This window comes from Dysidea avara, chromosome 2 (assembly GCF_963678975.1).
Source record: "Dysidea avara chromosome 2, odDysAvar1.4, whole genome shotgun sequence".
Taxonomy (NCBI): domain Eukaryota; kingdom Metazoa; phylum Porifera; class Demospongiae; order Dictyoceratida; family Dysideidae; genus Dysidea; species Dysidea avara.
In genome coordinates, this window is record NC_089273.1 from 29,828,009 (window position 1) to 29,844,905 (window position 16,897).

Consider the following 16,897-nt stretch of genomic DNA (forward strand, 5'->3'; position numbering starts at 1 on the left):
AGCTAGAAACAAGCCACCCGTAGAGAGTTTAGCTAGAAGAAGTTACATTTTAGAGAGTTCAGCAGTTTAGCTGCAAACAAATCGCCCTGTAGAGAATTCAGCTACAAACAAATCACCCTGTAGAAAGATCAGCTAGAAGAAGTTACCTTGTAGAGAGTTCAGCTACAAACAAATCACCCTGTAGAGAGTTCAGCTACAAACAAGTCATCCGGTAGAGGGATCAGCTAGAAGGATCACCTTGCAGAGAGGTCAGCTACAAAGAAATCACCCTGCTTCATCTTTTCTTCTTCCTGTAGTAAAGAAAAAAATGACAGGTTAAAAAGCCCTAAAGCCGGCCATAGGCGGCTTTTGGGTATACAAATGCAAAAAGAAGTGAAATCTAATCCAAAACAGCCAAGCTGTAAAAAAAGAGTGCGGCCCTGAGAAAGGCTATGGTGAAAAAAGATGTGAAATCCAAGGTGGCGGCCAAGAAATAGCTGTGATGGTAGGTTAATGGTAAAAATTTTAATAACAACAATTCAGTGAATTTGGTGCCACTTGGTCTTGGCACAAAATTCACTTGAATTGTCGTTATTAAAATTTTTACCATTAGCCTACCATCACAGCCATTTCTTGGCCGCCACCTTGGATTTCACATCTTTTTTCACCATAGCCTTTCTCAGGGCCGCACTCTTTTTTTACAGCTTGGCTGTTTTGGATTAGATATTATTTACAAGAAACAGCCAGTATTTCCACATTGTTTAAAAGAAGCAACTTACTTTAAATACACTTGTTAATGTATTATTGCACTGATTATTGGTTTTGTGTCCATCAAAATCAATCAGCACATATTATGGCTTCAATGAATCTTGTTTTGTGGCTTAATTCCCATTCAACTGTGCTAACAATCATAATCATTGGATTTTTTCAAGTGGTTATATGTTCTTCCTTAATAGTTCATTCCACTTGCTATGTATGCCACCATCTTGAACAATTAAAGGACGTCATGCGAAGTATCAGTTATGGTATAACCGATACTGATCCAATACCACCAAAAATGGCTGATACATCTGTATCGGTGCATCCTCAATAGTTAGATGGAGAGATCAGATGTACCATAAATGCAGACTGGTGGAGGTCATGTAGATAATGAAAGTTTTCTTCTAGTAGCATAATTTACCTCTAACAGAACATACACATAACATGCAGGAAAGTAAATTGTATAGTGTGTACAAGTCTGATTCTCTTCTACTTCTAGTATTTTAGTATGCTTATCCCCTGAAAATCTTGACAGTCATACCGTATAGCTTAAATATTTTGAGGGGGGGGGGGGGGAATTTTCGCTGATTTCGTGGTTTTGGGGGTTATCAGTGAAAATTTTATCCTTGAAATATTTAGACCTCCATATATATAGTCCAATACATTTTGGGAGTGTTTGCAAATCCGCAAAAAAATTTATTTTTAGCAACATTGCTCAACCTCGAAATATTTGCCCCTCGAAATATTTGGGCTATACGGTACATGTATGACCTCATTTTAGTAGTTGTTACATGCATACTCTAGGGAGTCTGATCGCCAGAAGTTAAGTGTCAGGAGATTAAATTCTAGGGAATTTCAGTGGTTAAAAGATATCACTGTGCAAAAATTATGTTTCCTGAGATTTTGTGCTAACAAATTGTGACATTTCCTTGAGTCAGAAATACCTGAATTTGAAACATTCCTGAGGTAAAGGAAATGTAAAGGATTTGTGTAGGGATTTGTCACAACTAATTTACTTTTTGGCAATTTATGCAAAGGAATGTGCCAAATTCCAATCAAAAAATGCAAATAAATTATGACAATCTGTGTGATAAACTTGTATTATTTCCTGAAAATTTCATTTAAGCTTCATTACAGAAACACCATGGAGGCATATCTTTTTGCTAAGTGTATAACTATTCTGTTTTTCAATGTGGAAGCTGAGGTGATACGATGACTACTATCGCTGACTACAGATACACTAATGGACATTTAATCCCTACAAGTCTATAACCTTGACTGAATTATGGATTAAATGTCCATTACTATATCTGCACCTCTCTTGTTTCACTATTCTTTGGCTATTCCATTGTTTTACAACTTTTTTCTTTGACCAAATTAAAATACTTGTTATAGCATAATTATATGACTACCAATCCTGCATATACTACATCAAAAGAAAAATGGGACCAGTGAATCTGAATGTGTGCCCCAACAATCAATAACTGCAAAGTGAAGTGGCCATTACACTTCATTTTAAGCTATGTTCTGGCCGTTATATAGCGTTAATGAAGAACAGTACAAGCAGCGTCTCTGCAATAAATCTAATTCTACAAAAATATGGACAATAAACATGATAGCTAGCTACAGGGAAGCCGTATCGCACTATCATAAATCAACACCAGCAAAAAGAACTTGGACACAAAGGAGGAAACGTGAAGTCCATGCTGCATTAATTGTACATGCTGTGGTTGGCAAAAAAGCATGTCACGGGATGAAGTGACCTCAAACAGTGAAGAAATCAAACCCATAGCCTTATCCATTGTTGAGTTATGCTTGGCTGGAGACATTAGTTAGCTAATTAGTTAGTCGGTCAGTTAGCATAAAATATTATGTTGGACAGAACTTTTTAAAATTTCATAGAAATTAGTTGGAAGGGTTTAGAGTTGCTCTGAAAACATTTATGGGCTCCGCTATGCCTAACCAATACTGCCAAGCTGTTTTAAAAGAAAGGTGAGGCTGTTTATAGGTAATATTGTTGGGCAAGAAAGCCCAAACCACCATGATCCCTAGTATAAAGCACTACTGTACTGTATGATACTGATTACCCAAATAACATTAATTTCTTTATAGTGACCTGGTCTGTGAAAAGAGGTTTCAATTGCATGTACTTGGCAACCTGTAACATAACTTGTGAATGTGGTATCATCCTGAAATGTAGTCCCCTTATATGCCTAATGTAGCACTATGGCTTGGTGTAATATGAAGGTGATAGGTTGAAAACTTGAGGAGCTATGAATAGTCAAACTTGACAACTCAGAAAGACATTAAGAACTCCAGTGGCCTTTTTTGCACATATATTGTATTGTGTGTACCATTATATTTATCATAATGCCGGTGCTCATTTGGCTGTCATGTATATACATAATATTATGTTTCATGATATGTGCCATTATAGTCATTGAGGAATGCGACTGATTCTATGGGATGTTGTTGGGCTGAATTTGTTGATATTCTGGATACTTCATTACTTTTGTAAGTGCTACTAGAATAATTATGTAAAATTATCAACCCATTGTTAAGTGCTGGAGTGTGAGTGGTGTATGTGTGCTGTGTATACTGTTACATACCACATGTATGTGCATGTTAGTGCATAGTATATATGCACTCGAGTGTATGTGTGTGCGTGTGCGTGCGTGTGTGTGTGTGCAGGTTTGGGGTTTATGAACTAAAAGCTATATTATTATGTGCTTGTATAAATGCTGTAGTAAATATGGTCATAGGTATAGCAAGATATTTTTAGATAGGAGCTCTAGACTCTCGGTTTGGTATGGCACAGTGTTGAAAAACAAAAAAAGGTCAATACCTGCTAAGAACCAAATACACATTGCATCACTGATAAAGCACATAAAAATCCGTATTTAGTTTGTTACACTACTTCTCGTAGATGGGTTTAGCAGGAAGGCATGGTCAACTTATGTAACCTAAACAAGTTGATACTGTGCTACTTCTAAAAACCAGGCGCCATGTAGCAAACAAACCTAAATGGAATTAATTAACAGTGTATTAAACTAATATTTATATTGGGTTTTGTTTTGTTGCTACGTACACAATGGAATCATAGTAGTTTATATTTTGTAATTGATGAAATATTTTCATAATTTCGTAAATATGTTGCTAAGCACTGCTTAGGAGACATACCTTGAACAAAACACTTTAAGCCACTAATAATGCACCGAAGTATCTTCTATACTGTTTTGTAATTTGTCTATATCATTTTCTTACACAAATTCTCCAGGCATCAAAGCTGCTCTTCATTTTTGTTCGTGTATGTACAGGCATGTCCCTTTTTCAGCTTGAAGGAATTCATTATACCTGGTAGCCTAGGAGGTCAGCTGTGTTGTTTTTGGCTGTTTTACATCCATAGAGCTCATTGGGAAAGGCCTTCACTGCATCCTTATAAACTTGTTTCACCCATATTTCAAACTAGCATGTATTAAGACCACTCCAAATAAATTTCCTGTTTCCCATTCACCACCCGCATCTGGTTACTGTCAGCTCTAAATATAGGGGAATTTGTGATTTGCGCATACTAAAAGTAAACAGAACATCATAAAACTGACCAGAACTGGACGTATAAATTTATGAGGTATTTTGACAAAACATGAAAAAGCAGCCCTATGAGTTACTCTTGTGTATTCACAAAGGTTTAGAATTGGTCGCTAATGTTTTTCAAAGCTTTGTAGCGAGATATTTAGAGAGAAAATTCGATAAGAGGGTGGTTTTGCTTGTACCCATGCCTGATACGGACATTGGCATAACAGCCTTACTAATACAACTTCGGACCTCAAACTCCCAACACAACATTGCTGTGAACTGGTTAACAACAAGACGTGTTCAGTTACAAAATCACGCTGCTTGTTCAGTAGAAATCTTGACTTCAATATCACCATGCATTTCCAATGACGAAATTGAAGTCGAGGTTTCTACTGAACAAGCAGCCCGATTTTGCAATTGAACACGTCTTGTTGTTAACTGATTCACAGCAATGTTGTGTCAGGAGTTTGAGCCCTAAAACTTTAACAGTAAGGCTGTTATGCCAATGTTAGTATCAGGCATGGGTACAAGCAAAATCACACTCTTAGCAAATTTTCTCTCTGAGTATGTTGCAGGAAAGCTTTGAAAAAAAAATAGCAATCAATTCTAAACCTTTGTTAATAAACAAGAGTACTACATAGGGCTGCTTTTTCACGTTTTGTCCAGTTACCTCATAAATTTTTACGTCCAGTCATGGTACAGTATTGTAATTTTTTGCGTTGCATGAAAAATCCATAAATATGTGCAATTCACAAAATCCCCTATTCCATTATTCTGTGTTCTTCCATTATTTTCTGGTTATTCTAGCATACTGACAGGCTCAGTAAAAGCCATCTTAAAACAGTGTCAGTTTGTGTGTCACAGAACTATCAAGTTGGCACAAACTTCATGTTTGTGTTATTTTTGCAACTTGAAAAGGAAGGGATATTCTTTTGTACAGCATTTTATAGCTGTGCCAGGCAAATAATGGCTTGAAAAGCTGCCAATCTCATAATGAAATAATGGAAATGGACTGCCTGCCTGCATGCAAATATGCCTAAGGTCAGGACAGGAAACAGGAAATTTATTTGGAGTGGCCTAACCGTCTTAAACTACAGCTTACTTGCCCTAAAGGCTCCGTATGACCTTTATCACATAAAGGCTGTTTTTAGCAAACAAAGTTTTGCTCATGTGGGTGTGGAAAGACAAACAAATATACAAACAAACATGTAAACACAAACACACATTTCGGAAAACAATTTCAGTAAACCAGGCGCATGCCCACAGCCGGCTGTGGGCACATGCCTGGTTTAAAAATCACGTGAATTGTACGTACATCCACTGAATTGATTGCTCTATTAGAGTATCTCAATCTTTTGCAATTACAATCAGAAAATTGCAAGATGCTATGCCTATGATGGCTATGTGTATGTATGTATATGTGCACCAGGTGTGCGTGTGTCTGTACATAGCCATCATCATGTTGCAAGTTTGTGACTATCATGCATGGATATGTGTGTTGTGTAATATCATATACTACTATAGGATTGGCAATGAAAAAATCTACCCCCTGCAGAGTAACTTGTAACTCAGGGGATGGAGCCTACCAATGGTCTAGTTTAAATGGTGGGTTTGGTAGAGGCCAAATGCCTTCCGTTTGGGATATAGCCATGTCGTAAATTTTGAATGATTTTGGCTCATATTCATTAAAATGGGCAGGAACATCTAGAATGATGTCCAATGCTTTTTTGCATTATTGGGTGAGGTGCTCTACAAAACACATTTGCTTAAAAGATGATGCGCTGTACTTCAATTTCCGCTAAAATAATGCTTGATGAGTCAGCAATACAACCCACTGAAACTCATGTAACAAAGGCCAAGGTTGGTTTACAAACTCCCAGGCACACTTTTGGACCTTATTAAGTGGAGCTTTATAGTGTTTATGTGCCAACACAAGCTGATGCTCTTGCTGACACTATGATTTAGAAACTTGCAGCATCCATTTCACCAAGAATATGCATCTGACTTCAAGTACAATGACCGCCATGTAATGTACCATTCATGGAAACATTGAAGCTTGCTAAACAATGCTGCTGCCATTTTTATTAAAAAACGTGAAAAATCACAGAAAATTAAAATGTGCACTATAAAACAGCAAGGGGAATCACCGTATTATTACCCTATGATTTTGATGTAGTCTTGGGTAGGATTGAACACCCAGAGTTGGAGGAGAAACTATAAAGGATGATTTTTTTATTGCCAATCCTAACTATTATTAATTTTGTTGTGAATACAGCACACTATAAACTTGTTACATACAGTATGTGTATTTCTGTGGAATGCCGTGTTATTATAGTTGCAGCACTGCATCAAATTTGGGAAAATTGCTGATGTTTTCACATAAACAGATTGGAAGATACATAATTTTAAATAGTTCTATCCAGTTTACATAATTATAGGGAATTAAGCCAGTTTGACATTTTCACTATATGCAGTCAACTATGTAATATTATGTTTTTCCATATAGTTGCTAGCTACATACAAAATAATATAATAATGATTGTGAGGCAATATTTTTCACAGTTGCATGCAATGAGTTCACAGGTGGGCAATTTCATACATCTCCCTATACAGTAGGTAATATCTTAATAGAGGACCATCTGTCCCACTCAAAGTACATGTAGAAAATGTCTGGGGTCTTTAACCTCATGTTCTGGCTGGCCAGTAGCATTCCAAGTTAACAAAACGTGTCCAGTGGCTCTGTCACGCATCTGTAGAAATCCAATTGTCAATAGCAGGCTGAGTGATCTAGTAGCATATAGTGCAAATGTGTAGTTTATTTGTGTGGCCACCCATTCATGAGGAAAGTTCAACTTCAGTAAAGTGAGCAGAGATTGATGATTTTCAAAATATTGGTCACACATAATGGTAGTAATCTACATATGTGTATTTTGTACAGGAATGCTTCTGCTCTTCAAATCTCTTGGATGATTACATCATTGCCAGCTCTTTGTAATGTTGATACACCATTTTGCTATGTATGTATGATGAATTTTGTTTCTCAAATTAGTAATACGTACACATTGTGCTACCCAATGCACAGCTGCACTTATGTACTTTCATTTATTATATGTGACTGGGCCTGCAAAAACAGGGCACGTGGGCACAAAAAATTTGACTACTTTTTGAAATTTCCATATGTCATAACTTTTCAGTTAGTGATGCTACAGTTATGGCTGTTTCAACACTTATCATAAATGTAATTGGCATTATAATGCAAGTTACATATTGCAGGTATTCCATTCCAGTACTGAGATATAACCCATAATAGGATGACGTTGTTTGTGCCTACATGTCCTATTTTTGCAGGTGCAGTCACATATTCACACATATTAACTGGGCTGTAGTAAGTTTAAGTGTTTGCTACATTTCTTTGAATTTGTGCAGTAATGGACCCAACTGGCTATAAGGGTTCTGTGGATCTCCTCTTATTGACAAGGTTGAGCCTTATTAATTTTGATTGAAGTACATAATTATTTTCAACTACGTACGTGAAGCTTGTTTTATTCAAAAGAATGCTTATTGTAGTACATAGCATTATATGTACCTCACTTATTATGTTGTTGTTGCAAATATCACGTAGACCTGCCTCTCCAACATATTAGTGTTTTTAAGTCTGTCACTTTTTAACATTTAAAACTTCATCCTTTGACAAAACTTTGTAAGTGATAAGTAATATTATGAAGAAAAATATTCTCTCACACATTACAAGTACATATTATGTATTGATTTTAGCTGTAAATTTTTAGAGTTGAAGTACTTAAATAAGTCTTAATTCAGTGTAAGTAAGAACTACTCCATCATTTTAGTCATTCAAACTGTACTCTATTTCCATTTTAGAGTGATAAAAGAATTTGGCAAAGTAGTCTATATAACAACTCTCTTACAACTTCATGTAGTCATCCAGTTTTTGTGAAGTTTCACAAAGTTTTGACAATTTCCGTACTGAATGACTGAAACATAATTAAGTAATTGGAATTGTTAAATGCCAATTGGTATTTAAGAATTATGTAGGTTGGCAAATTACATAGCAAATTTCTCAACATTGTTGAATATAAGTCTATCCATAATTATTTATTGGTATAGAAGCCATAACATACATATTGTCAACAGCTTACTATACTGTTACCTATATAGTAGGCCATACTATAATACTACTGTATTAAGTTGCTTTATTATGCATGCTCATATTGAGTTGCTATTTGAGAATATATTTTTAAATTTTGGGCTTTTTCATAACATTTCAGCCAAAATAATGGTTAGTTATGACAATATAATAGCATTAAGAGTGGACATGTGTGCCTTACCTATGTACTTGGTTTGTATGTGTGCAGATATTCTTTTTGTCTATTAACATATCATTCTTCTTCGTCTAGGATCATGCAATACCTGCACCAAATGATTGTGATAATTTTCGCCAGGAGTTGTTTGTCACTAATGCTGCTTGTGGTGCAGCAGTGATACCATTTCACAGATCACAATACCGAACTGGTATTAATGAAGTATTGAACACTGAAGGATGTCCAGCTCTTTATGGTAGATTTACTGCAGCCTGTAGTCCACTAGATATGGCTTCTTTATACGTAGTACGTAAGAGTGATTGTAATATGTGACCCAGTCTGGGAAAACCGGGCTTTTCGCCTGTTTAAAAGTATCGAAAAAAGCCGGTTTTAAGTATTTAGTGTGATGTAGCTAGCCAATGGTTGAAGCTATGTGTACCAAATTCTCACACGTTTTACACCAATTTCTTACCTTCCAGAGCATCCACTGTGCAAGTACCCAACAACTAAGTTTCCAGCCATTTTAGGTAGCTTTTTAAACTGAGGTTGACTGTATCAGGCGAGATGCAAATTGGGTGGGAGGCGGGGGCCCTGGAAGGCAGCAAGATGGTTTTCAGAAATTGAAAAGGAATGCCAAGGGATGAATTAGGCCAAGTTTTGGGCCATTGAGGTCTCAAAATTGGCTAAAATGAAAGGAAATTCACAGCAGAGGTACTTATTCAACACCACAGAGCTGGACAGCCACATACAGTCATCCCCAGGCTAACCAGAGCTCCATTAAGGCCCCACACCACACGTACAGATCGCCACTGGGCTTGGGAAAAGTAGCCAGCAAAACCAGACCACTCAAGTCTAGCTGATTTTGATTGTGGAATTAGATAGTTTATTCATGTAGCTGTATGTCCTGGGTGAAAAATCGAATCTGCTGACATGGGCGATAAGACCGGTTTTCTCAGACTGGATCACATATACCCAATAACACTAATGTACACTACATCTATGTACTTTACTGTGGTATTATACACACAGTAAAGTTTAACCTTTGTTTGACATACATGATTGTCATTAAAGTGCTTATGGTTGACTATGAATATCATCTACAAACATGTCAAGCATATCTAATCTTTACCAAAATAGAGAAAGGGTTTCTAACAAAATGATATACGTGTCTTAAATAAAATTGAATGTATGCAAAAAACAAATCTACAAATCCTTGTCAACTCATAACTTACAGTATCTATGCAATCATTATAATCAATATGCTATTAAATAGGTTTTTCCACTTACAAAATCACTTCTAAGATGCAAACATAAAATACAGTTGCTGTGAAATTATGCAACATTTAAAATTATGTATGTACAGATGCAATTGACTTCTGATATAAAAACACTGGTCTATTGCCATGTCTTCAGTATAGGGTGAACCCCTAAATCACGATGTGGACAGGATATCAGTTGTAGCTCAAACCTCTGTGGTTTGAAGTGCATTATTACCTAATAGGTACAAGATTAAAACTCAGCAGTTGAAATTAATGACTGTTCTAATAAAGTGACACAAATAGTAATACAGTACAAGTTATCATGAATAATTACATGTATGGTCCTATACAAAAAACCATGCTCCAAGGTACTTCTCAAGTTGGCTTTGGACCTGCAGATTCATTGCAAAGTGGTATATGTGATATTTTTTTTTGTAAAGCTATTTTCTTATGACTTTAAGGGTTGTACCTGCTGAAAAATCATGCCGTACTGCTGCTTTAAGTTGTGCTTGCATGTAATGCAGATTCACAATTGCCACTTCCAGAGACTGGTGTTGAATAATGAGCTTTCTTTTAACAAGTAATCATTTAAGTATATGCACTCAACAAAGATTCTTACCAAAGAAGGCTAAAAACATTAATGTCAAAATTTTTCTGTGGTGTACATTCATGTCCTCTGCATGTCAGCTTCTAGAATTGCCACTATATTATTGAGATGTAATTCACATAGTGTTTAAATTGTTACCAAATCCAATCTCAGAAGGCTAATTTTTCTATGTATGAGGCACATCCCCAGACACCTCCAGTTAGAACATGCTTCGCACAATTGTTGAGCAACTTCCACTAATGCCAATCCTAAACCTTTTCCTCTTGCATAAACCTGAGACCTCCTCTGAAAATTTTCTACATCTGCCACTGAAAACAGCTAAGATATGAGATCAAGATCAAAAAATAGTGGTAAAGAAATGGCTGCAGTATGTTAATTCATATCATGATTTTGACGTTAAACATCATTGTGCCCTGAAGTTATCTATTTTATTGCAGTATGAAAGGCAACGTGTACAGCTTCCTTTCTTATACAGATCATGTGCACCTAATTTTATTTTATTTATTGAGGCTTTATAGCACAAGTGCTGAAGGTCCATAGGATGCTTGGTCCTACAGCCCATTTAAAGTTGTTATATAAGTATGTTTGAAAAGGTACAGAAAGGTGAAAAAATCCATGACTGCCTCAAATCTGCAGCCGTCTGATTATCACTCGTACGCTTACAGGAGTCTGCCAGGTGGTCAGGATGTTTTCTCCTTGTCAATTTGATTTATTATGTATCCATAGAAACTTTAATATTTTAATTTGTTATAGCAATATATTCATACCATTTATAGATTTTCTTCATAGAGAATTGTAGTTGCAGACAAACCTCTCAGTGTGCAAATATCATTATGTGTTGCTATGAGCTGTAAGGATGGCTACCTTAATAGTATATTTGTGACTGAATTTTGGAAAATCAGAATACGAGCGCACATAAAAAATTAGAATTTTCATATTTAGCTGGTTGCTAATAAGAGCAGGGCATAGTTTTAAAAATATTTCAAGAATTTTCTTGTAATTTAAGGTACTGAGAATGCCTTAAAGCCATCAACAAGTAGATTTGCACTATAAAGGTTGTGATTTGATCATTAAATAATTTAGATGTCAAATGTGCCCATATGGATGACTTCCCAAAATTCGGTCACAATTTTGAATTGATCCAGATGACCACAATTATCACCAAATTGGTTGCCATGTTCCTGTACCTTGATACTGTCAAATATGTAGACAATGGCCTTACTTATGCATCTTGTAACGTTTTATATATTTTTTAAATTGTTAATCTAAAGATGAAGTTGAGATGCATGCAGCACAAAGTAGTGAAAGAAGAGATGAATGATGGTATTACAGTAGGAAAGTCCCTACTTTGGCACATGCTATAACAATTATTTTGCTCAATGCCAGAGTAGGGACTTTCCCACTGAGTTATATATGCTGTAATACCTTCATTCATCTCTTGTTTCACTACTTTTTGTTGCATAGGTCCCTACTTCATTTTTAAATTAATGATTTTGTAAAAATACTAGTTTGTTTAGTTTTTGTTGTAGTACAGCTAATATCTTGTGACTGTTGTATTAGAGTATATACCTCGAGTCAGCCAAGAGGTGTGCGACTAGCTAGACCAATAAGGGGTGACGTCATCTTCTTTACTGTTATGTAAACAGCTAGATTGTTATGAAGGTGTGGTTTCCATACTCTATCACTATTAGTCCATTTAGATATTAATTGATGGGTGTGGTCATGAACCTATTGCAAACGGGATACCAATCGCGATATCTAGCTAGTATATATCTTAAGTAGTGCCAGGACTAAAGCGCTTCTGAAATCCATTTCCAAAATAATTCTGTGGCATCTATATGTACTGCTAAAAGAAAGCAGTAGGGGTATCTATTATCTACATGTATGAAGAAAGTGTTGATACGGAAAATTAATGCCTCGGTATGATTTTGTGGATGAAGAAGACAAGCTTTCTGATTGAAGATAAAAGAAAGACAAGGCACAGAGCACCTTCACTGTTCCAAACCCCAAAAGGCACATCCCACTGGTGTGTTTACTATTGTGGCTTAAAATGGTGGCCATGCACTGCTTCATTTGGCCTCTAGGCTTGTGAATGTGATCAAGCAGGTAGAGAGGCAAACAAAATTTCAGGTTTTGGCAATTTAAAAAAAAATCTTTATCTGGTCATCGATAAGTTTTTAATGCTGGATTTCATGTTAGATGAACTAATATTATTCCACAAAAATGATTTTTGTCCCATATAATTTCTCTAGGATGATTTTTAAAGGCGGCAATATTGGCGGTGCACGTCACTTTTGGGCAATCCCTTCTTAAACTGTACTACTATACTGTTTGATATATAATGTAATAGTTTGTGTATAAACCCTTAAAGGATTGCTGTATTCTTTTATTCACTCTCTTGTTTACTGTAGTTTAATGCAGTGGGAGCTATTATAGGAGATTTAGGTCAGGTGGAAAGATGTAGACCATTCATACCAGAAATAATTGCCAGTAATTTTAATGTGAGTTACAGCATGTATGTTTCTTGTTTAATGAGTATATGTGTGCATTATTAACAAAGTATGTAATACACATCATTGTATATACACATTGTAACACATTGTGGAAATTCTTTCAGTATCTGAGTTTCAGAATGTTTTGTAGTTATGATTTGACACAATCAAAGTAATTTCAGGAGGGAATTCATTTGTGAGGTGGAGAGTCTTAGAGATTATGTATACACTTAATATGATTTAACAACACAGCACAAACTGTGCTTACACAACTAACTGTAAACCTACCTATACACTGGTGTTTATGCAAGTTATTTATGGATTTATAAGATTTGCTAACATCCTATTAGCTGCATTGAACTAAATTCAGCTGTGTTGCTCTAAATTCTTTAGTACAACAGAATCATCCATTGCAGAATCCCTAGCTTTGCTGGTAAAGCACATTTATGTTGTTATTTATTCTGTTCTTAAGGCTTGACAAGCCATTAGTACAGTATAGCTTTTAGTTAATATTTTTATTTGTTTTACCCTCCTCTACTGCACAGTACCTGGACTCAGGGTAGATTCTGGAGGAAGCAAGCACCCAGTCAAATTATTGGGTGTGGGTTTGGTAGGTGTACCAGTGGTTCCAGCTGCAGGGGCCTATTGAATCAGGAGAGTAAGGGTAAACTCCACTAAAGGAACATAATGCTAAGGTACAAAACAGGCTATTTTGGGGATCCGTGTTTCATTTATGCCAAAAATAAACCAACTTAGAGGGCATACAGCTTCTTAATCGAACCTTGACTGTACTGTCTCATTACAAGAAATGGACAATATTCCAGCTGCAGAACTATTCCTGTCACCATTTGGAGCTGTGCACCAATTCGTTTGACTCCATAGAGCCTTTCTACCACAATGTAGGAGAGGCAGAAGACAGTATATCCTGCTCACTGCAGAAACACCCTACTATACCAATTAGGGGCTTCACACTGACCACCTTCATGTCCTCCTACTACCACATTGTAGAGGACAGAGGACAATAATATAGTCTGGACACTACAGAAGCATCCCACTATACCAAGTAAGAAGAGGGATTAGAAAACCACGTAAAACCACGTAACCACGTAGAAGAGGGATTAGATACAGGCAATTTCTGACCATTATTATACTACTGTATCTATAGCTGAAAGGATGGAACTAGAACTAAAAGGATGGAATGGAGGGGTAGGGGGTGTTAGTATCACATGCAACATACAATAATGCGGGGTATATAGGATAACTGGACAATCAGGACTAGTAATGGTAGCTGATTGCATACACATGGGGTAAACCCAACCGTTGAGTCTTTTAAAATTTCATCAGGATTTTATGAATATTTTAGTTATGCACTAGCCAACTACCATTCACAGCTTTTTTAACAACCTGCTTCTTGTACATAGCCTACAATACCCATGATTACCATCTGTACAGTTGTATTGTTGATACTCCACCACGCACAATGAATGGTTATATACACTAGTGTACTCACACTGACACAATATATACTACACATCTATGTGCATAACTACAGTACCATTACAATGCTTACATACATGTTCCATTTAAGAAGGAGCATGCATGCATCCATACCAATACAACATTGCCATGCTCATGCGTATACATAAATGGCAATTCTGTACCTATTCCGATATACATACATACAAACATACATACATACATACATACATACATACATACATACATACATACATACATACATACATACATACATACATACATACATACATACATACATACATACATACATACATACAAACATACATACATACATACATACATACATACATACATACATACATACATACATACATACATACATACATACATACATACATACATACATACATACATACATACATACATACATACAAACATACAGACACATGCTTATGAGTGCGTACAACTGTATGAGCTAATTAAACAATGCATATCTAGAACTGGTGTCCCACAGATCCATGATGCAAAATAAATAAACTCTGTAAGGGGGGGTTTGTACATTGGTATGCTTAAGAAAGGTAAACAACTGTAACTTCAACTACTTATCTATCAATATAATTATTCTCAAGTATAACTGCCTAAATACCACAAACATATTATAGGTGGGAGGGTGGGTGACTTCATCTTTCTCCTTCAATTTTTGCCTTTTGCTGCCAAATTAGGTCAAGTGAATGAGCATGCACATCGGTTATAGATTACAGCTCTATCCAGTGGATTTCATAGTAATTATTACATACATGCATGTTGAACAGTTTAAACTTGCAAATAAAAGGCCATAATACTACTTATGCTTTAAATAATCTGAAAGTGTCATATATGTACCACAACATCAAGTAATTGGCCTATTTCATTGCTTTCACAATTAAGTTTAATTAAAAGTTGGTCAAAATAAAATTATATTCATGTCCCAAACTTTTAAGGGTAAATTTATTGCTTGTATATATTTATAAGTAAATGAATCAAGGCTGTACAAAAGACAAAATAGGTGTCAATCTTCAAAAGATTAAAATTTAAAAAAGAAAATAGAGGACTTCATTTTTCAACAATTGATAGTGAGGGCATACATTCAGTCATAATTTCTGTAGTGACTGGATTGATTGCAGATTGAAGTTTAGTTGCACTGTTTTGTGCTTGTAACATTGTATAGTGGGTGGAACATTGCTGAAAATGAAGTGGAATGTCAACATTGCTTTTCAGTAATTGATAGTCAGGACACATGTTCAGTCGCTTGATTGATCTTTTTGATAACATGTCTCTTTCAGCATTCTTTACTTTGATAGGGTACGCATTGGTTCTCCAGTTGTAAATTATGTTACAAAAAGGTAAACACACAAGTGTAAGGAAAATTTTAATATTACATTTCAGTAGATACTATAGAATATAAAGCAATGGAACAAGGGAGCTCATCTTCTGCAGCTATACTAATGGACGTTTAATCCTTGCATTAGTTATGGCTATAATAACAGGCTGTATACAATTGAAGTTTGTAGGAATTAAATTTCCACAGGTATAGTTGCAGATGTAGATAACATCTCTTGTTTTTGCTGCTTTTTAAAATTTATTTCTAATATCCCTACTCAAATGTAGGTCTCGAATATTTCTTATTAAAATGTGTTTTTAGATAGTTCCAAATTATAGTACTGTAGATTAGGCTGTGCAAAGTTAATTATGTATTTCTAGTCCTACCAACTCTTCAAAATGACCAGGTGACCACACTTCTTTTTCATTTTTGTTTATAAAAGTTTTGATGTGGTCCACTACATAAGTACATGAATTATAAGTGAAAGGATAGTTCATGTATAAAGTTAGTGTATCTTGACACAAGTTACAAAACATAAATTTTCAATTCAAGAATACAAATTTTCAATTCTAGGTCCAGTCATGGATTTTTTTTCCTTTCTCCAACTTTTCAAACACACCTTAAGTAGCTAAAGTCTAGTGGTTAAAGTCTTTGAGCAGGCTGTAGGACCAGGTGTCCTACAGACCTTCAGCACTTGTGCTGTAAAGCATTAATAAATAAACTAGTGTCCATTTGGTTCTACTTGGGGTACTTAGAGATAATGAGTTACTCTCTAGAATACTTATGGATATAATTACATGAAAATAACAAGGAGAAAACATCCTGACCACCTGGTAGACTACTGTAAGCGTTCAAGCGTAAATCGGATGGCTGCAGGTTCGAGGCTACCTAGGTCCAGTCATGGATTTTTTTTCCTTTCTCCAACTTTTCAAACACACCTTAAGTAGCTAAAGTCTAGTGGCTAAAGTCTTTGAGCAGGCTGTAGGACCAGGTGTCCTACAGACCTTCAGCAATTGTGCTGTAAAGCATTAATAAATAAATAAATAAATAAAATAAAATTATAAACT

General features: G+C 35.7%; 1 protein-coding gene across 2 annotated transcripts in view; it reads left to right on the plus strand.

Moving 5' to 3' along the window:
• Nucleotides 1-16,897, plus strand: part of LOC136247048 (uncharacterized) — a 71,567-nt gene that overhangs the window by 17,724 nt on the left and 36,946 nt on the right. For both annotated transcript variants that reach the window (XM_066038645.1, XM_066038646.1), the window contains exons 4-7: nucleotides 3,176-3,252; nucleotides 7,253-7,331; nucleotides 8,730-8,939; nucleotides 12,911-13,000. In XM_066038645.1, the coding sequence (XP_065894717.1) occupies nucleotides 3,176-3,252; nucleotides 7,253-7,331; nucleotides 8,730-8,939; nucleotides 12,911-13,000 (456 nt within the window). The remainder of the gene's footprint in view (nucleotides 1-3,175; nucleotides 3,253-7,252; nucleotides 7,332-8,729; nucleotides 8,940-12,910; nucleotides 13,001-16,897) is intronic.